Source organism: Lynx canadensis, chromosome D3, assembly GCF_007474595.2.
Source record: "Lynx canadensis isolate LIC74 chromosome D3, mLynCan4.pri.v2, whole genome shotgun sequence".
Lineage (NCBI taxonomy): Eukaryota > Metazoa > Chordata > Mammalia > Carnivora > Felidae > Lynx > Lynx canadensis.
The window spans coordinates 70,718,456-70,738,272 of record NC_044314.2 but is presented as its reverse complement, the minus strand read 5'-3'; the positions used below and the strand labels follow the sequence as shown (position 1 = coordinate 70,738,272).

The window sequence follows — 19,817 nt, the reverse complement described above, 5'->3', positions numbered from 1 at the left end:
TGGAGAAAACCCTACAGTTTGGTCTAAAGGACCAGACTTGCAGATGCCCCAGGAAAGGCTGGTGCTTTCCCTGGCACCGCTCAGCTATCACCATATGCTGTGTCCCTACTAATGGAGGCCAAAGGGGTTAAAGACCTTGTGTGATGGATCTGATTGCACACATGAGCCACAACTGAAAACAGACAGCCAATTCAGGCAAGAAAAAGCGTAGGGTTTGGATTCCATCTTTGGAAGTGGCAGGACGCACTTTAAAAAACAATTAATTGGAGGGAATTTTTGGTTTGGAAACTGCTCTGGCCAGTGTGATGAGTCACTTTTGCTAAGGAGACAGCATTCTGGGCTAGGATACCCCTCATTTTCAGCATTTACAGGCTAAGGAATGCCTCAAGGGGAGGGAAAGTCAAAATTAAAGAGGGGTACACCTGGAAAGACTGGTTCTGTCTCTGAGGAGCCACAGATGCTGTGCTCACCTTAAATCTACCTTCCCACACTTGCAAAGTTATGACTTTGATCCCATAATTCCAGGACGAGTCCCTAGTAATTTTACTTAAAAAAAAAAAAATCCTACCCACACTCCTGCTTTCCCCTGCCACCAGGCTTAAAGCAAAGAAACTGAGTAACAGAGTAACAAAGCCTGAAATGGAGTAGTTTTATGTTTTCTAAAAGAATTTTAAAGAAGTCCTTGGTAAGGGGGCACCTGGGTGGCTCTGTTGGTTGACTTTTGCTCAGGTCCCAATCACGCAGTTCGTTTTTGCTTTTTGTTCACTTTGATTTCCTTCTGGATTTAGCAATGGAGGGGTTTATATGTTACTGTGATTCTTTCGGTCTACAATTTTTAGCCCCTTTTGCTTTCATTGATCCCTCTTCTTAGACTAAACTTGGAGAAATGGGGTACTTCTGTTTTGGATACCACTGCTAGTTGTGTTCATGCTTGTGACTCCTGAAGCCATACAGCCCTTTGTTGTGTGGCAGACATCCCATGATCTTGTTTACCTGCTCATTCTCAACACTCCAAAAGAAACCCCTGTAGGTTGGTGCGATTTCTCTGAGAAAATGGCTTCATGTGTGCTCAAAAGAAAATTATTTTCAGGGTAAGTAAACTCCTGTAGGAAACAAATGCTAAATAGTTACATAACCGAGCTGTCAGAGAGCAAGCTGAGGCTCCTGGGGATGTTCCTTGGCCCCTTTTCGTTTCTTTTAACAACTATCAACTCAGACTCAACACTGGCCATGTGCAGAACCCTGGGCCGGGTGTGAGGAAGGAGGATGGATGGACCCATGGACCGGGCTGACCTGGTGGATCCGTCCATAGTCCTGACTGCTGCTGCCACAGCCTGCAAGCTAGAGTCCCCCTGTGGGTCTGCCATCATCAGACACCACGGTCTCTTCTGCTTTTTCCTGCACCTCCTACAGGAAAGTGCCACCATCCCTTTTTATCCCCAAAGGAAAGTAGAATTGTCGTTTTCCTCTTTGTACTGTTTTGTCAGCGAAGCCTTTATTCCTTTATTCTGACGGGATCCACAAAGGATGTAAGGCAGCCCTGAGACAGCACATGCTTGTTTTCCTTTGATTAGTGAGACGAGATCTATGGGTGTCTCAGTTGGGGAACGGTCTCATTGCCATCCTGCCATGAATACAAGCTTAGTCTGGAGAATTCAGTTGGGCTGAAGAGGAGCTATGTCAGCTTTGTTTCCAGAGACTTTTGAACTGATCCTGACCTCTCACATCCATCCCACCATTAACCTCCATCTTGCCCCGCATAGTAACGCATTGAAAGAAGATGTTAATGGATTCTGTGTTGTTGTTTTCTAAGTGTATTTATTTTTATTTTTGAGAGAGAAAGAGCATGAGCAGGGGAGGGGCAGAGAGAGAAGGAGAAGGAGAATCCCAAGCAGGCTCCGCACCAGTCAGTGCAGAGGCCCACCACAGGACTCCATCCCACAAACCGTGAGATTATGACCTGAACCGAAGTCAAGAGTCAGATGTTTAACTGAGCCAGCCAGGTGCCCTTATGTTTTTATTTGTAATGAATTTATTAAATTTTTTTTGATTTCAAGTTTTTATTTAAATTCTAATTAGTCAACATGTAGTGTGATATTGGTTTCAGGAGTAGGATTTAGTGATTCATCACTTACATATAACACCCAGTGTTCATCACAAGCGCCCTCGATGGGTTCTATGTTTAAGTCTCTTCCATGGAGGCAACAAAAGGGACAATGTGAGTGAGTTTTTTCCATTCAAATTCGTATTTTTTTGGTTGTGTGGTTTTCTGTACCATGTGAGATTACAGGTAGGACTGAACAGTTGTACTTGAAGGTCTTATGGTGTTTGGACCAAGTCCTTAGCCCCTGTCAGGGCTCCGTCCTCCCTTTCAGGTAGGGGAAACAATTCCTTCATTGATAGAATACAGCTGCTGAGCTCAGGCAGCCCTGAGATCGTCTCTCAGTTTAGCCATTTACAAGCCATGTTTGGGCAAGTTACTTAACAACCCTGAGCCTCAGTTTCCTCATCTGTGAAATAGGGTTAAAAACCAGTTATCTTATTGGTAGGATTAAATGAGATGATATGTGTAAAACCCTTGTCTGTGATAGGGGCTCTGTAAATGGATGCTTCTAAACGTTAGAACCACCTCAAGAACCTCTGCCATGTATCCAGGGTGCTTGGCCCCTGTGTAGCATCTTTAATCTTCATCTGTTCATCAAGGTGAACTATTGTAGGTACATAGTAGATACTCAGAAAATGTTGAATGAACAAGGGTGCCTTGGTATTTTGTCCTGTTGCCTTAGAACAGCACTTCACACTGTGACAAAAGTCATTGGGAGGTGTCCTGACAGATGTTTGAGGAAACTGGCCAGTTAGATTTGAGGAATGCTGGAGAGTCTACAGTATATAGATAGATTCTAGCCCTCTCTAGAGACGAATAGTGCATACCACTGTTAGAGAAGCTCGGAAAAGTTGGGGAGAGAAGAAATCTTCCCATCTTTTCCAATTTGGCATCTTCCAAGCTCATTTGACTATATGGGATCACAAGAGTACCTCCATGAGGCTGTGATGAGGCTTTAATGGGTTAATTTGTGTGAAGCACTTAGGACAGTGCTGGGTGGAGTGAGCACCGTGAAGGGGTGGCTGTAACTAAGTGCTTTTTAATCTGTGGACTCGAGAGTACTTAGCCATTCCCTTATTGATGGGTATTTGAGTTAATTTCCAACAGTGTATTGTTACAGACAGTGCTGCAGTAAAACCCCTGTATCTGTGTGTAGGTATTTCTGTGGGAGAGAGTTCTAGAAGCAGAACTGCTGGCGTGCCTAGGTGGCTCACTCTGTTGAGCGTCTGACTTCTCTACTCAGGTCATGATCTCACACTTCATGAATTTCAGCCCCATGTCGGTCTCTGTGCTGACAGCTCAAAGCCTGAAGCCTGCTTTGGATTCTGTGTCTCCCTCTCTCTCTGTCTCTCTCAAAAAATAAAAAAGTTAAAAAAAAAAAAAAAGTAGAACTGCTGGGTCAAAGGATATGCACATTCAGAAATTTGATAGTTCCCTCAGAATGACCTTCCAAAATCTGATCAGCCATTATCTAACAGCCCCTTTTCCCAGGAGAGAGATAAGAAGCTATCTTCCCACACCACATGTGTGCTGGATCCTTCCCTTCTCCTCCTATGCTCCGTAACTGAAAACAGAATGGACACAATGGAAAGTCACCCCTTTTTTTTGTCTTGCAGAGTCTGGCCACAGATAAGGGACCAAAATGACCGACTCAAAATATTTCACTACCACCAAGAAAGGTACTGTTTATTTCTTTGTGGGGTCTCGTCCTACCCTTTCTGTGCCCCACCCTTCTGCCTTCTCCCTGCTGGGGTGGGGCTTGCGGTAGGGGGTGGAGGCCTAGAAGCAATTGGTGGGGATTACCCAAGCATCTTTAACCTTGTGGATCCAGAAAATTGAAGTATTGATGGTGTAAGAAATTGACCACTTCTTTTAGACCTCAGGAAGGGAAGAGCATTAGCTCCAAGTGTAGGGGGGGAAACAAAGCCCTCGTTTGTTCCCCATGGTCTAACGTTCAGTGTTTTTTGCTGGAGGAAAGAAAGCACACAATCCTATCAGTAACCCCACAGCGATTGTGTGTGTGTGTATGTGTGTGTGTGTGTGTGTGTGTGTGTGTGTGTGTGGTCTTTATCCATGGGCACATGTTTTATGTGAAGTCAGAATTTATATCCTGTTTTTCATTTGACATTATCTTAACCATTTCCCCACAGTTCTAACGACTCAGTGTTAAGTCTGCTGAGTTGCTGCACTGAAATTTGCTAAGCTAGTCTTATGTTGTAGGGTATTGTTTCTGCTTTCTGGAAAACAGGTGGTTGTAGTGGCTGACGAATGTGCTTTAACCCTGTAAGCTTCTTTCTGACTGGCCCTTCCTTCCTCCCTCCCTCCTTCCTTCCAAGTGAGATTGACACAGGCCTGCTGACCAGATGAAAAGAGTCTTGTCGCGACAGCTGAGACAGCTGAGCCGGGACCTGCAGCCTGCCCCTTACCAAGCACTTCAATTATTGGTCAGCCGGTTTTTACTGAGCCCCTTCCCTGTGCAGTGGAGGAGGCAAACTAGAGTCTCTGACCTGGCTTTGCTTGCAGTTAAGCAGAGAAGACAGTCTATTAAAAATAGTAATCACACTAAAGGGTGGTAGGTGTTACGACAAGGGCAGTACCCGGGGCTGTGGGAGGACCTTGGGTGGAGCTAGCTAGATAAGAGAGTGGAGGAGAGGGTAGCTCTTGCTCTGCCCAAGGAAAGCACATGGGCACAAGTTACCAGAGTGTGATGGAAGGTTGGAGAGGTGTGCAGGGCTGGAGGGGGTGAACCTATTGCTAAGTGTATTGGGGCATCAGTGGTGGGGTTTTTGTGGATTTTCTTTTGAGGAGAATGTCTGTAGAGGGATGCCTGGGTCCCAATCAGACATCAGTGATGGTTTTAAACAAGAGGAGGTCCAAGGCAGATTCTAATAAAGTTTTGAAGAGGGTGAAGATTGAGGCGAAGCAGGAAGACCAGGTACTAAAGCTCCCATGAGAGATAATAGTACCTGAGCCAGTGGGGTGGGGGTAGCATTGTGGGTAGAGAGAATTGGGTGCGTGGTATGTGACTGAGGCAGTAGGCTTGGTGACCGATTGGATTTGGGGCCCATTAGAGGAGAGAGATTTCAGAAACAGGCAGATCCCAGGTTCATCTCACCAGTCTTCTTAGAACTGGGGTGATGCAGGCCTAGATCCATCAATTGACGGCCAGTTGTATTGAATCTGACCAAACACTTTAAGCAAAGCAGGGGCAGCCCTGCAGCAGGAACCAGCCCTGCACGAGGAACCTCGTGGTCTGTTGGATCCTGCAGCAGGGAGACGTGGCCCCCTCAGTCTCTTGAGGAGAAGGGCCTGTGTTCCTTCAGTCCTGTAGAATCAAGAGTCTGAACTGCAAGGTTTGCAGATTCCTCCTGGTTCTGTTGAGCAATATCCTCAGTGTGGCCTTGCCCTGGGCTGTGCTGGGCACTGTTCTTCATTAACTTGGTTTGCTGTCTGTCGTCTTAAGTTCTTTCCTGAACACCACATCGTTCAGTCATGATAAAAACCTGCAAGTTTTTTTTTCTCACCGTAAATCCATCTAGATCTCTGCTTTATTCCCACCTGGGACACTCCTACAAAAGAGGGATCTAAGCCAAAGGTCACATGGCAAGTTAATAATAAGAACAGTCTCCTTTCATGGAGGGCATTGAGTGCTGGCACTGAGATGAGCATTTTACATCTGAGTGTTAAATGAGAGACTTCACTGTTCCAGTCAAAGTAGAGAGAGTACAGACAAGGAAGCCGGTTCAGAGAAGCAAAGGGATGTCCTTGGTTGGCCCGAGCATGTGGGCTTTGGAGCTGGCAGACCCGGTTTTGAATCTTGGCCCTATCTGCTACTAGCTGCATATTCTTGGGCAAGTTTCTGAACCTCTCACAGCCTCTAGGTGCTCATCTGCAAAATGGGAAATGCAGAGTTGTCATGAGGATGAAATGAGAAGTGGGGAAAAGTTAGTGTGGCACCTGACTTGAAGAGAGGCTCAGGAAATCCTGGCGGCTGCTGTTGTGAAGGCAGGAGGCCTGTCTCATTCCAAAGTCTGCCCTTGTAACCGTCAGTGGGGTTATCTGGGCCCTGAACAACCCTATTTCCTCATTTGTTTTTTCCAGATCATCAAGTTCTTAAGAACAGTGTATTACGTGCTCGAGCCCTTGTGAGGCAGCTGAATTCCTATTTTCAGAGCTGAGCAACCACATGTGGCTCAGGAAGTGAAACCCTGAGTGCGCTGTTTTAACTGGAGGTTCAGGAAAACAGGAAAAGCCAAGTGTGGGAATCGAGCAAATCCTACACTCTCCCTTCCAATTTTCAATCCTCAGATTCCATCACACACTGCCTTGGGGGTTTGGGTGAGGGTGGCTGAGGAGCACTTTCCTCTGAACGTGTTTAAGCGTCTGGCTGAGCAGGACCTGCCCTCACACTTTGTGTCAGAACCTTTGTAGCTTCCACAGCTGCCTCTGTTCAGTCTAGCACGACCTCCAAGCTTCCCTCTTGATGATTCCTCTCCTAAGAGTTGTCCTTCTCTGCTGCCTGTGTCACTGAGACCAAGGACCTAAACAATCTCATTGTTTTGGGATTGGAAGATTGGGAATGGCCCCCCGGCAGGGTGGGGTTGGATCACTCATGCGTCCCTCCTTTTTTAGGGGAGATCTTCGAGCTGAAGGCAGAGCTCAACAGTGACAAGAAGGAGAAGAAGAAGGAGGCGGTAAAGAAAGTGATTGCGTCCATGACTGTGGGCAAAGATGTCAGGTGTGCAGGCACAGGCCGGGCGGCAGCCGGAGGGGGGCTTCATAGCTTTGGTCTAATTCAGATCTCTCCTTGAGGGGATCTCCAGGGACCCGTGTCTCCCCTTGTTACAGCTCCCTTCCTGAACCTCCTTTCCAAACAGAAGGGCTTTGTTTACAGAGGGGTCCCGTGCTCAGATGCTGCTGGGGTCAGGCGGTAGTGGGGTAAGTGAAGTAGGCAAGGTCAAAAAGGCAACAGGCAATGAAGTGGCTGTGATGTGAACCCTGTCAGAAACTCCAGAGGATTGCTGCCAGCTGGGGAAAATGGAACCCAGTGTGGGCAGGTCTACTGGTTTTCTAAAAGGACAGGAAATCTGGATTTTTTATTTTAAATCTCGCTGTTTTCGATCGCTAGATGATGTTAAACAAACACATACACACTGCGGGTAAGCTCTGTCCCAGTAACATGCACCTGCAAGTGGGAATTGTTGAATTTGTCGCTGGTTTGCAGCCTCTACTTTGCATGTGGTTGCCAGAGCAGATCATATGTAGTATTGCTGCCTCTTCTTTGCTCCTGCGTTGTCCTTGCGTGGAATGTCCCTTTCTTCATTTCCGTTTACCGGCTTGTTTTTCTAACTCTTAAAAACCTGTTCAAGGTCTCCCTGTTGCCTTCCCTCGTCACCGCAGCCCACCGCCCTGAATGTGCAGCTCTTGCTCTGTGTTTTGTCACTAATTCTGTCCTTTTCTTACACGTACTTGTGTTTCCCTGCCCACCACGTCATAAAGGCCCCAAGGACAGGGACTGGATTTTGCAGCAACTTAATGCAGAGCACTTGATAGTATGCAGAACACCTTCAGATGCGTTTACCTAGCTGTTCCTTATAATTCCTGTATTGTAGGTAATGATGTATTCATGGCCAGGGAAACCACATAAAGAAGGGAGTGTGTTGACTTCCTGGCAGTCACGTGGTTAATGACAGAACTAGGACTCATGCCCAGCCCTTCTGAAATCCAAATCCAGGGCGATTCCACCCATACCCTCTCCTCTGTGCCCTCATAGTACCCAGCTCCACGCCTCAGAGGCCTGGAGCAGCACATCCGGGTCCCGTGTCAGGATTGCACTGCTCCAGACTTCTCCACGGATTGCCCTATCCCATGGCCACCTCAGCAAGGGACCTCCTGACAGGGCCGCAGAAGAAACAGTTCTGCAGGGAGACTTGCTATAGAGAGAGTGGCAAAGGGATCAGGCATCTGCTGGAAAACTGGGCCTCCTTCCAAGTCAGATCCTTTCAGGACAAAGCCACTCTCCTTTAACTAGAACACCACTGTCACCTCCTCACAGAGGAAGCATCTTTGTTCTTCCATCTCAAGTAGACTTGTGCTCATGTAACATGCCTGTCAACTGTCCCTCTCCTCCACCCCCCTCTTGCTTCCTGGTTCTTCGCCTTCCGAGGTGATGCCTCAATTTCAGCACCAACTGGGCTATTTCCTATGGAGGCCCAGGAAGCTCACTTTGACCTCTTAAGTCTCTGTTACCACATTCTCGTGCATTAAGTTAGAAAACTTGAGAGGGGAGGCTATGATTCCAGAGACAGAAAATAGGCTTCTAACTAAGCATATTTCACATCTCTGGGGTGCTGGGTGGCTCAGTCGGTTAAATGTCCAACTCTTGACTTCGGCTCAGGTCATGACCTCACGGTTCTGTTTGTGAGTTGGAGCCCCGCATCTGCTGACAGCACAGAGCCTGGTTGGGATTCTGTCTCCCTCTCTCTCTGCCCCTCCCCTGCTTGCTCTCTCTCTCTCTCTCAAAATAAATAAGTTAAAAAAAACTTTTTTTAGGGATGCCTGGGTGGCTCAGTTGGTTAGCGTCCAACTTCAGGTCATGATCTCATGGTCCATGGGTTCGAGCCCTGCTGACAGCTCAGAGCCTGGAGCCTGCTTCGGATTCTCTCTCTCTCTCTCTCTCTCTCTCTCTCTCTCTCTCTCTCAAAAATAACTAAACATTAAAAAAAAAATTAAACATTTTTAAAAAGCGTATTTTACATCTCTAAGGGCCTGTGGCTCTGGGACTGTGGGGTACCATGTTGGGAGGGGCTCCCCTCAGATTAATGGCAGTCACGAGCATGAGCTTTAGATCCAGACCTGGCTCCTCAGGCCAGCTGACATTCGTGAGCCTCAGTATTGTCTTCTGTAAAATGAGGATAAGAGCCTGGCTTCTCGGGGCTGTTAAATGAGACCATGTATATAAAGCCCATTCATGCTGGCTGATTTTTAGTGGGCACCTGAGCTGGCCCTTGTGGTCAAAGCAGCATGGTCCATCCCTGCTTCTAGAACCAACATTCTAGTATAAGGGGCCATGTTAAGTATCAGGGAAGGAAAACAGTTGTTTTCAAGTAGTCAGTACTCTTGGATGGCAAGGACCAGACACCTAAAGTATATTGTCTTTCATTATCATAAGGGCCCTGTGTAATGGGGTTTTGTTTCACCTTTCCTGCAATGCAGGTGAGGAAACTCAGACTTGGTGGGAGGCTGAAGGAATTTTCCCAACTTCATACAGCTAGCGTTAGACAGAGCTGGGGTTGAGCCAAGTCTGATGGCCTACAGAGCTTGTATGTGAATGAACCCTGTGAAAAGAACAGAGGACTTTGCTTTTCAAATCAAGTTTTGGGTTCTGTTTCTACCAATACGTGTTCATGGTAACAGAGCAGAGCTGATGTCCTCCCTTTTACTAGGAAGTCCTGTTATCTTTTTACTTCCCTCCTATCCACTGTCTCTGTGCCCTGCACCTCCCCATACACACTCCCCATTAGCTGTTTGAAAAATCTTCTTCCTTTCTCCAGCCTTACCCCACACTCACACCATTTTGACTTTCCAGTGCCCTCTTCCCCGATGTGGTGAACTGCATGCAGACAGACAACCTAGAGCTGAAGAAGCTGGTGTACCTGTATTTGATGAACTATGCCAAGAGTCAGCCCGACATGGCCATCATGGCTGTCAACACCTTTGTGAAGGTGAGTGGGAGCTTGGTGGGAGGAAGAGCAGAGGGCCTGGGTGCTCAGTGGTCCATCTCCCTTTTGTCTCTTGGGATAGGACACTACGGCCCTGAGCAAAACCACTCAGGCTCTTTTCTAGTCCCTCCAACTCCTAGCCTGAGGGCTGCCTAGTCCTCTAGTAGGGGGCTCCCACTCTCTCAGAAAATCAGTTGCTACAGACCCTGCTAACTCATTCCGTGTGAGGTGACCTAAAGCCTGTTGACCTCCATGTCTCCCTGAGATGCACCATTGCCCTACATCCTTTGCCAGGGCAGGATTCAACAAGCATCTGAGAGCTGTGTTCCCCTTCTAGACTTTGCCCTTTTCTGTGTTTTCCATCCTCCAGATTAAGGAGCAAACGAGAACTTGAAGTGTCAGTGCTGTGTACCTTTAGGACCTTCCTAGCTCCCCTCGCCCTGTCAGTGCTCAGATTCAGACACGTGAGGGGTTCTGTGGGGTATGGTGCCAGATGGATGTGGGTTTGAATCATGGCTCGGCTCTGTGACTGGGCGAGCTCCCAGTCTTCCTGGGAGCCTCAGCTGCTCCACCTGTAATGGGAACAGTATTGTGTGTCTGCTGTGAGAATCAGAGACAACATTGCACAGAGCCCCAGCACAGTATCTGACAAATGCCGGATGTCCCCACATGGCACTTACTTCTGGTGCTGTTGGCCACAGTTGGTGGGAGATCCCACAGCAGCACCTGATGTTGCTCAGTCTGCCCCTGCTCCCCTGGCCAATGGCTGATTCTCCTCAGGACTGTGAGGATCCCAATCCCTTAATCCGAGCCCTGGCCGTGCGGACCATGGGTTGTATCCGCGTTGACAAGATCACAGAGTACCTGTGTGAGCCACTCCGGAAGTGCCTGAAGGATGAGGACCCATACGTGCGCAAAACGGCGGCTGTGTGTGTAGCCAAGCTCCACGACATCAATGCCCAGCTGGTAGAGGACCAGGGCTTCCTGGACACCCTCAAAGACCTCATCTCTGACTCTAACCCCATGGTAAGCCGTTGCCATCCACCATGCCAGTTCCATTACCTACTGGGTTGCTTGGGAGCACCTTGGCTTGACCCTCCACCAGGTGCTCCCTGGGTCCTGGAAGTCAGAGCCTTGCTGGGTAGGCTAATTGTTCTCCTCCCTGCAGTGGTTTGGGAACCATCTTTGGAGTGAGCTAGACCTGAGTTGCCTTCTCTGTGGCCTTTCTAACATGAGCTATTGTGACCTTGGGCGGGCCGCCTAACCTTCCAGAGCCCTCTTTTTTTCGTCAGTAAGATGGATCTAATTCTCCGTGGCCGGCAGGAGTGCTGTGAGGCTTAACCTGTGAAGGTAATGTGCCTGGCACGGCCCAACACACAATGGGCATGCAACCAAGACTAGTGCCCTCCTTCCCCTTCCAGTCACTGTCACTGTCACTGTCTTACCGACACCATCGGTGAGCTCTGAATGTGAAGTACTTTTCCTTTTCCCTACATCTTTGCAGGGTTGCAAAGGGTCACTCTTAAAGTAGCATAGCCTGGAGGACAGGGCACCAGGGTATGGCTGGGAGGGAGCTCCTCCTCACACATAGGATGGCAGCAGTTTGGAAGGCAGTTTGGCAGGCACTGTTTAAAGTGAAATGCACAGAGGTGCCTGGCTGGCTCAGTGGGAGGAGCGTATGACTTTTTTTTTTTTTTTAATGTTTGTTTATTTTTGAGAGAGAGAGAGTGTGAGTGGGTGAGGGGCAGAGAGAGAAGGAGACACAGAATTTGAAGCAGACTCCAGGCTCTGAGCTGTCAGCACAGAGCCTAACACAGGTCTCAAACTCACAGACCGCAAGATCATGACCTGAGCTAAAGTTGGATGCTTAACCGACTGAGCCACCCAGGCGCCCCTAATGTTTATTTATTTTTGAGAGAGAGACAGAGACAGAGTGTGAGCAGGGGAGGGGCAGAAAGAGGGAGACACAGAATCTGAAGCAGGCTCCAGGCTCTGAGCTGTCAGCACAGAGCCCAACTCAGGGCTTGATCTCACAGACCACGAGATCATGACCTGAGATGAAGTCAGACGCTTAACCAACTGAGCCACCCAGGTGCCCCAGGGAGCATGCGACTCTTGATCTCAAGGTTGTGAGTTTGAGCTCCATGTTGGGTGTAGAGATTACTTAAATAAACAAAACTTAAAAAAAAGTGAAATGCATAAACCCCTCAGCTCAGCCATCCCGCTCTGTCCTACAGAAACACTGATCACACATGGGTGCTGAGTGGCCAGTACAGGATTGGCCAGTAGAGCACCGTTTGTACAGGGAAGAGTTCAAAACCCTGCAGAACACACATAAAAACAGCTACTCTGGTGGAAATGGGTTGAGAGTCCAGTGCTTCACCTGGCAACCTCCCTGGACTCCAGCCCCCATCTGTTACCAGCAGACCTAAGGGGCTCTGTGGAATCTTCTAGCTCCGAGAAGCACCCTCAACAGCCCCTGAATTGATTTGCTATAGGTGGTGGACAGGGGCCGTGTGTTAGGTGGCTAGGAATGTTTTCTGTTGCCGGGCATTTGGAGCCCGATCTTTCCTTTGTTTCTTTTGTTTTGCCTCTTTTTTTTTTTTTTTTTTCCCCACTGGTTGGGAGCACTTATGTTTGTTCTGGTTTACAGGGGAGTCTGTAGGGTGAGTGCTTGGAGGGGGTCTCAGTGCTGCAGACCCTGCCCATCGGGTCCTGTTCCTTTCAGGATATTCAACCTCTGACCAGCCAGCATGATTAGCCCCAATGCCCTGTGGCCCGAGCAGCGCCCCCAGCCTCTGCCCCTTCCACCCTCTCAACCAGGTGGTGGCAAACGCAGTGGCTGCCCTGTCAGAGATTGCCGAGTCTCACCCCAGCAGCAACCTGCTTGACCTGAACCCGCAGTCCATTAATAAGCTACTGACAGCCCTGAATGAGTGCACCGAGTGGGGCCAGATCTTCATCCTGGACTGCCTGGCCAACTATACGCCCAAAGATGACCGAGAGGCCCAGAGGTGAGCAGGCTGCCCCTTGCTTGCCAGCCCAGCGGGACCTGGTCCTTGCAGGGCTCCAACCATGAGCTGGGCCTCAGACCTCTACTGGGCCCTTTGCCAGGGCTTTGCCCCACAGACCATCCTCAGACACATCTCAAGGGAGGCCAGAGCCAGGCAGTCAGCTCCCTGCTCAGCATGGTACAGACAGAACAGAAGCCAGTGCCTGATCTGGTTGCTGACAGAGACCCCGGTCACCTTGGGCTGAGTAAAGGAGATGGATAGTACCAGAGTCTTCATTCACTGGATTCTTTCTGGGTGGCTGGGGCTCTGCTGAGCGCTCCCTATGCATTAGATGATCCTTAACGCACCTCTGTGGAAGCTGCCCCATCATTGTCCACATTTTACAGGTAAGGAAACACCGGTTTAGAAGGTGGAAGAAGTCATGCAGGTCACTCGCCTGGGTCACCCCTCACTTTTGGTCCTACCCAACATGATACCTTGCCCCTTTTGAATGCCCTTGTAGTGAGGGAAGGGAGGGACTTGACAGTTACCCAGTATTTATTAACTACCATGCACCGTGCTTGGTGCTTTATGTGGTTTATCTCATGTAAGCCCTCAGCAACCCTGTGAAGTTGGCATCCTCACCTCCGTTTTCTAGATGAGGAAACAGACTCTGAGTGGTTTTAACCTGTTGGGGTCAGTTAGCAAGCACCAGAAGCAGGATCTCAATCTTCCTACAGAAAACATACTCCCTCAATAACTAAAAACAGGGTGTTTTCCTTGTCTGTCTCTCCTGTTTGTCCCCCTCCTTGGAATGGACCCCAGCATCTGTGAGCGGGTCACCCCCAGGCTCTCCCACGCCAACTCTGCTGTGGTGCTGTCTGCTGTGAAGGTGCTGATGAAGTTCATGGAGATGTTGTCCAAGGACCTGGACTACTATGGCACACTGCTCAAGAAGCTGGCCCCACCCCTGGTCACGCTGCTGTCGGCCGAGCCTGAGCTGCAGTACGTGGCCCTGCGCAACATCAACCTCATCGTACAGAAAAGGTACCTGGGCTGCCGCAAACGTGCAGCGTGCACTCAGGGTCGGGGGGCATCTCTTGACGGGATCGGGACCAAAGGGAAGCTGACCTGTCACCGTGCAGGAAGTCTTAGTAGCTTAACCCAGAGTCTTAGCCACAGGCAGCTTTGTTCCCCAAGGGATATTTAGAAATGTCTGGAGACATTTTTGGTTGTCACACTTTGGGAGGTACTACTGACACCTAGTGGATGGAGGCCAAGGATGCTGCTCAGTGTCGTAGAGTGCACAGGACAGCCTCCACCCCCAGAGAACTCTCCATCCCAAAATGTCAGTAGAGCTGAGGGTGAAAAACCCTGGCTTCACCTAATCAGGTAGCAGGTGAGGTAAAGAGCAGCATGGAGCTTCTTAACCACACACAAGGGATAGCTCCATAGTCCACAGGACTGAAACAGGGTGTAAGATTCTGTGTGTGTGTGTGTGTGTGTGTGTGTGTGTGTGTGTGTGTGTGTGTGTATTTTCCCTGGGGACAGAGTCTATAGTTTTAGTCAAATTCTCTGAGGTTGGAGGACTCCAAAGTGGTGAAGTGCTATGGACTTTGCATCGGATTGGGGGCTGAGCAGGAGGGTGCAAAAGTCACTCAGAAGACCATTTCTGTTCACCCCATAGAACGATCACAGCTGTAAGCCACTGCTTCTAAAGGGAAGTGCCTGATACCCAGGGTGGGTGGAGCTGAAAAATAACTAGTGCAGTCTGAGGGGCTCAGAACAGGAGGGGTTCTCTGGAACAATCCAGAGAACAGAGTGAGGCTGGTCTCTGGAGTTCTCCCAGCCTTTTTAGTCAAATGGCTCTCTCAGCAACTAATTCATGAGCGTCCGTGCATTCCGGCAGCCCCCTTGCTGGAAGCAGGGCTATGTGGAGAACAAGGGCCTCTTGTAGGCATTCTTTCTTGGAAGATAGCACATCTGCCTGTCCTTGAAGCATCATTCTGGTTCTTAGGACACTCTTGGGGGCCTAGAGATAGCAGTGGAATCGTGATAGTTGTGAAGGTTTGGGAGGTAAATTTGGGAACACTTTTTGAGTGCCTACACAGAGCCCTAAGACTGGGGATTCATTTGTAGTTGCGGTGTGGGATTTAGTGAGGTGTAGCGACCTGTACACCCCGATCAGCATGAAGGGCTCCCTGTGCTATATTTAACGTGGCAAATCTCTTAAGAAGTTGACTGTGTTGCCCAGGCACCACCTGGCCCAGTCTCAACATGGTTGGGCGGCTTTTGCCAAGTCCTGATTGCAGAAATCATGTCTTCCTGTCCCCCAGCTTAGGATCCTGTCTCCCCCGCTAGGCATGACAAAGCCTCCTTACTTTGCCAGCACCTCCCCGCAGTTGTACAGCAGCACTGAGTACTACCTGGGTAGTACTACCTCCTTCCTGTCTGCTGTGTCTTCTCTCCTGCTTTTTTCTTCCTTCCTTCTGTTCTGGAAAGGGCATAGGAGTGGGGGGTAGTGACTCTCGCTTCTGCCCTTACTAGCACTAGGTATGTGACCTGGTGCAAGCCCCTCCACCTTTCAGATTTCCTCATCTAAGAAAAACGAGGTGCGTGGCACCAGTTGAGGGAGGGGCAGTGACACTGGTGACAGCTCCTGCATAGCAAGTACCTTCTTGGAGGCAGGTGTCGATCATGCTGGATGCTTCCCATCTACCTCTCACCCTGTAGGTGTCTTTCGGGGTCCCCAGGACCGACCTCATGTTCTGAGATTCACTAGAAGGACTCCCGGGAGTCAACATATAGTTGTTTTCATGGCTCAGATTTAGTGTGGACATAGGAAGGATACACAGGTGGAGTCTGGAGGAATCCATGTACAGGGAGGGCATCACACACAGCACACTCTTCCCCCAGCAACAAAAAATGCAGCAACATGTGTGTAATTTTTTCTGCCCAGGGATGCCTATTGGAGACTATATTGGAGACTCAGCGCTCTAGGTTTTTACTGGGGCTGTTCACATACGCACCTAGCAAAATTTCAGACTCCCAGAGGGAAGGCAGATATTCAGCATAAATCGTATTATTTATACAAACAGTCTAGGCACAGTTAGCCACCTTTATCATTTAAGGAACAGTGAGAACACTCCCGAAAAATGAGCTCCCAGATGCCAGGCCTTTCTAGGACTAGAGACTGAGGCCTGCAATGGTAACGCTTCCTGTATGGTGTCATTTTGATTTCATGAGTGAGAAAACAGAGGCCTGAGGTCACAAGCTGGGATTGGCACAAGGTCTGATTGCCACGCCTGTCTCCTGGTGCCTGCTACCTCTCAAATATGAACTGTCTCTTGCTCATATTCCCTCTTCCCTTCCTGGGATATGGTTGGTCATACAATGACCAGTCAGAACCTTGCTCAGGATCAGTCAATGGATCCTTGCCCAGGAACCTGCAGCCACAACAGTTCAGATGTCAGGGTCTGCCTCACACCCCAGAAATGCCCCAGTAAACATGGAAGGGGTTTTCTCATAGGGCTTACGCCCTGCTTTCTGCTCTTCGGGCAATCCTGTCTTGCCACCAGGCCTGAGATCCTGAAGCACGAAATGAAGGTCTTCTTTGTGAAGTACAACGACCCCATCTACGTGAAGCTGGAGAAGCTGGACATCATGATCCGTCTGGCCTCCCAGGCCAACATCGCCCAGGTCAGCAGAGGGCTGCAGCCAGGGATGTGAGCTTTGGTATTGGACAGCAGCCCCACCACCAAGCTGTGGTCTCGAGGCAGGCTGCCTTGTCTCACCATTAACAGTTCATCTCATGAAGAGTGCTTAGCGCAGGGCTCCAGAGGCAAGCACTCAGCAACTCTTAACTGACATTTTTACGATTAAGGCATTTGTTCTCCCTGTTACTTATCTATCCATAGAAAAGTGGTAGTTCGGTGGCCATGTTAGCTAGATCAGCCTAAACAAGGGTTGTCCAGTCCTGCCAATTAGTTCTTCCCTGCTTTCCTCTTGGGCCACCTGACAGCTCTCTCCTTCCCTTGACCCTTCCACCTCAAGCAGGACGCAGAATCTCATCCTTCTGGGGGTCTGCATACACTTTGTCCAGGGGTGTTGGTTGCCCTGCCAGATCCCCCCTCCCAACCCCACCTTCTCTGTTTCGGCCACAGGTTCTGGCAGAGCTGAAAGAATATGCAACAGAGGTGGATGTGGACTTTGTACGGAAGGCTGTGCGAGCCATCGGCCGCTGTGCGATCAAGGTGGAGGTGAGGCTCTGGGACTCTGTCCACTGGTCGGGGAGAGGGAGGAGAAGGAAGCTGAAACCAGGAAACCAGTCTGATTGTAGCAGAATCTGTCAGCTGCTCATGGTCCAAGAAGGCCTGAGGGTCACTGGAGGCCCCAAGGCACACGTTGTGCAGATTTGATTAGGCTCCTCTCTCTGTAATCACCTTTAGGCCTTCAGGTTGTTGCAGATGAAACAAACCCATCTGTAACCATGGGTTCTGCAGCATTAGCTAAGGTGGTGGGACAGCCCCAGCCAGTGATGGCCCCAGTAGACTTAGCTTTCACTCCATGGAGTTTTGGGGCAGGGGCTCTGCCTGCTGTACCTTTTAGCAATAATCATGATTTGACTGTGCAGACGTCCTTTTCTCCAAGCTCCCAAGGGCTGTCCAGACCCCTGTGTCCTGGTGTTTCATCCCTCCCATTCTCTGCCTATGGCATTGTTCCTTGACCAATGAGGTGACTCTCCTTAAATTAGTCCACTGGGAATTGGGAGATCCTGGGACAGCTGGTCACCTCAGCCCAGCCCCTTGAGGCATTTTCCTGTTGGTGCTTATGGGGAGAATCTGAGAGTCTCTCCCACAAGGGCACTAGTGCAGTATGTTGGCATAAGGGGTGGGGGTAGGGTTCAAGTAGAGACTTTCTGGCTTTGATCATAGGAACCCATTTTGGGAAACAAGTAGAAGAGAGGTGGTATCAGGCTAGAGCATAGTCACTCTGCCCTCAAGGCTTCGCCTGGAGGCACTGCAAATATCCTCCCCACTCAGGAGCTCACTGACCTTCTCAGTCTAATTGTATCTCTCTGTGTCCCTGCCATCCTCGGGCTGTCATTTTGTACTCATTCTCCCCCTTGTTATCTGGGGAGCGGGTTCTCCTGTTTTCCCACTGTGGCAAGGAAGGGGGCAAGGCATGACTGAGCCCTTGGCCAAGGCATGGTCATCAGAGGTTCTGTTGGAAGTGGGTGCAAGGGACTTGCCCACATTCCTCTTCCCACAGCAATCTGCAGAGCGCTGTGTAAGCACCCTGCTGGATCTCATCCAGACCAAGGTCAACTACGTTGTCCAGGAAGCCATCGTGGTCATCAAGGACATCTTCCGCAAATACCCCAACAAGTATGTGCCCACCCCTCCCAGTGTGAGAGTGATGTGGCTCCTGCTGGGGACAGGGGTGGTGGGGAGGAAAAGCAAGAAGGAGCCTCTCCCTTCTTCCTTATTGCTCTGCCATAAATGGCATTCTCGAAAGAAACCCATTGTTTTTTTCTTACTTCTGAGCTGCTTCTCCTCTGCTCCCCACACCAAAATAAGCACTAGAATGTAACAGATAAACTCAAATCCCATTACTCACCACTCTCTCAGAGTCTTGCGGCGCAGCTTCCTGTCTCTCTTGGCCCCTGCTGGGCCTCCCCTGGGTTGCCCGGGCTCCTTCATTGCTCATATGCCGTCTGTATGCCCATCTTTTAGGTACGAGAGTGTGATCGCCACGCTATGTGAGAACCTGGACTCTCTGGATGAGCCTGAGGCCCGGGCTGCCATGATTTGGATTGTAGGCGAGTACGCTGAGCGAATTGACAATGCCGATGAACTGCTAGAGAGCTTCCTTGAGGGCTTCCATGATGAGAGCACCCAGGTGAGCTGTCCAGTGGGGTGACTTGGGGCAGGATGTGGGTCATGCATGACTGGTGGCTTGGCACCACTACAGTCCATCCTGCCCCGAAACCATCCCCTCAGCCAGGAGGCCTCAGGGCCCTGCCCTTCATAATACAGCATTGACAGGGTGGTCAGGTAAGTGATGTAGCGCTGACAGGTGTGGCCCCTTTTCCTCTCACACTGCACTACCTAAGGGGATATTGTGAAGACGGTCTGTGATGGTGTGCACTGAAGGCAGGCAGAAGTTTCTGGGTTTAATTTCATATTTATCTTTGGATAGGTAATACTTTGACTTGATTCAAAATTGAGAAAATAAGAACAGATATATAGTGATTAAGTCTTCCTACCACTTTCCTGACAACCCGGTTCTTTTTTTTAATCATTTTTTTTTTAAGTTTATTTATTTATTATGGAGAGAGTGAGAGAGCACAAGCTGGGGAGAGGCAGAGAGAGACAGAGACACAGAATCCAAAGCAAGCTCCAGGCTCTGAGCTGTTGGCACACAGCCTGACGTGGGGCTGGAACCCACAGACCGAGATCACGACCTGAGCCAAAGTCAGACACTTAACTGAGCCACCCAGGCACCCCAACGACCCATTTCTCCTCACAGAAGTCATTGGTGTCATTTATTGGCTTCTTGAGGATACTTCCAGAGATAGTATAGGAATACACACCTCTACATACAAGTAAACATATACAGACGTAGTTGGTTCTTACTGTTCATGGTACTTACATTCTATAAAGTCACTGCAAACACTGAATTAACGAGTGCTGAACCCATTGTTTCTAAGAGAAGTATAGAGCTGAGTTCCTACAAGCCTCTAATTACAATAGTTTCGTCAGTCAATACGGTAATCTTGTTTTTTGTGTTTCTGTTTAGGGACATTTTAATATGTATTATTGATTCATTCACATTGAACTTATGACCGCTAGTACTGTAACTCACACCTGCATGAAGCTTAAGTAACATATATATTTTCTCCATAAGGCACATCACAGCCTCCTTGCACTTGGGAACACTAGACAGCAACACTTCAGCATTACACTTGGGGACCATTTTGGGTTTTTTTGTTTTGTT

At 49.2% G+C, this 19,817-nt stretch overlaps 1 protein-coding gene across 11 annotated transcripts in view; it reads left to right on the top strand.

Annotated features, from left to right (window-relative positions):
* AP1B1 (adaptor related protein complex 1 subunit beta 1) overlaps positions 1–19,817 on the top strand; it is an 81,397-nt gene that overhangs the window by 41,626 nt on the left and 19,954 nt on the right. For 7 of the 11 annotated variants that reach the window (XM_032595480.1, XM_030335947.1, XM_030335950.2 and 4 more), the window contains 10 exons: positions 3,721–3,783; positions 6,737–6,842; positions 9,693–9,828; positions 10,606–10,851; positions 12,649–12,839; positions 13,644–13,865; positions 16,397–16,517; positions 16,982–17,077; positions 18,090–18,205; positions 18,554–18,719. In XM_032595480.1, the coding sequence (XP_032451371.1) occupies positions 3,747–3,783; positions 6,737–6,842; positions 9,693–9,828; positions 10,606–10,851; positions 12,649–12,839; positions 13,644–13,865; positions 16,397–16,517; positions 16,982–17,077; positions 18,090–18,205; positions 18,554–18,719 (1,437 nt within the window). In that variant the 5' untranslated portion in view covers positions 3,721–3,746. The remainder of the gene's footprint in view (positions 1–3,720; positions 3,784–6,736; positions 6,843–9,692; positions 9,829–10,605; positions 10,852–12,648; positions 12,840–13,643; positions 13,866–16,396; positions 16,518–16,981; positions 17,078–18,089; positions 18,206–18,553; positions 18,720–19,817) is intronic. The other 4 variants (XM_030335944.2, XM_032595477.2, XM_032595479.2 and 1 more) reach the window with 1 other exon arrangement.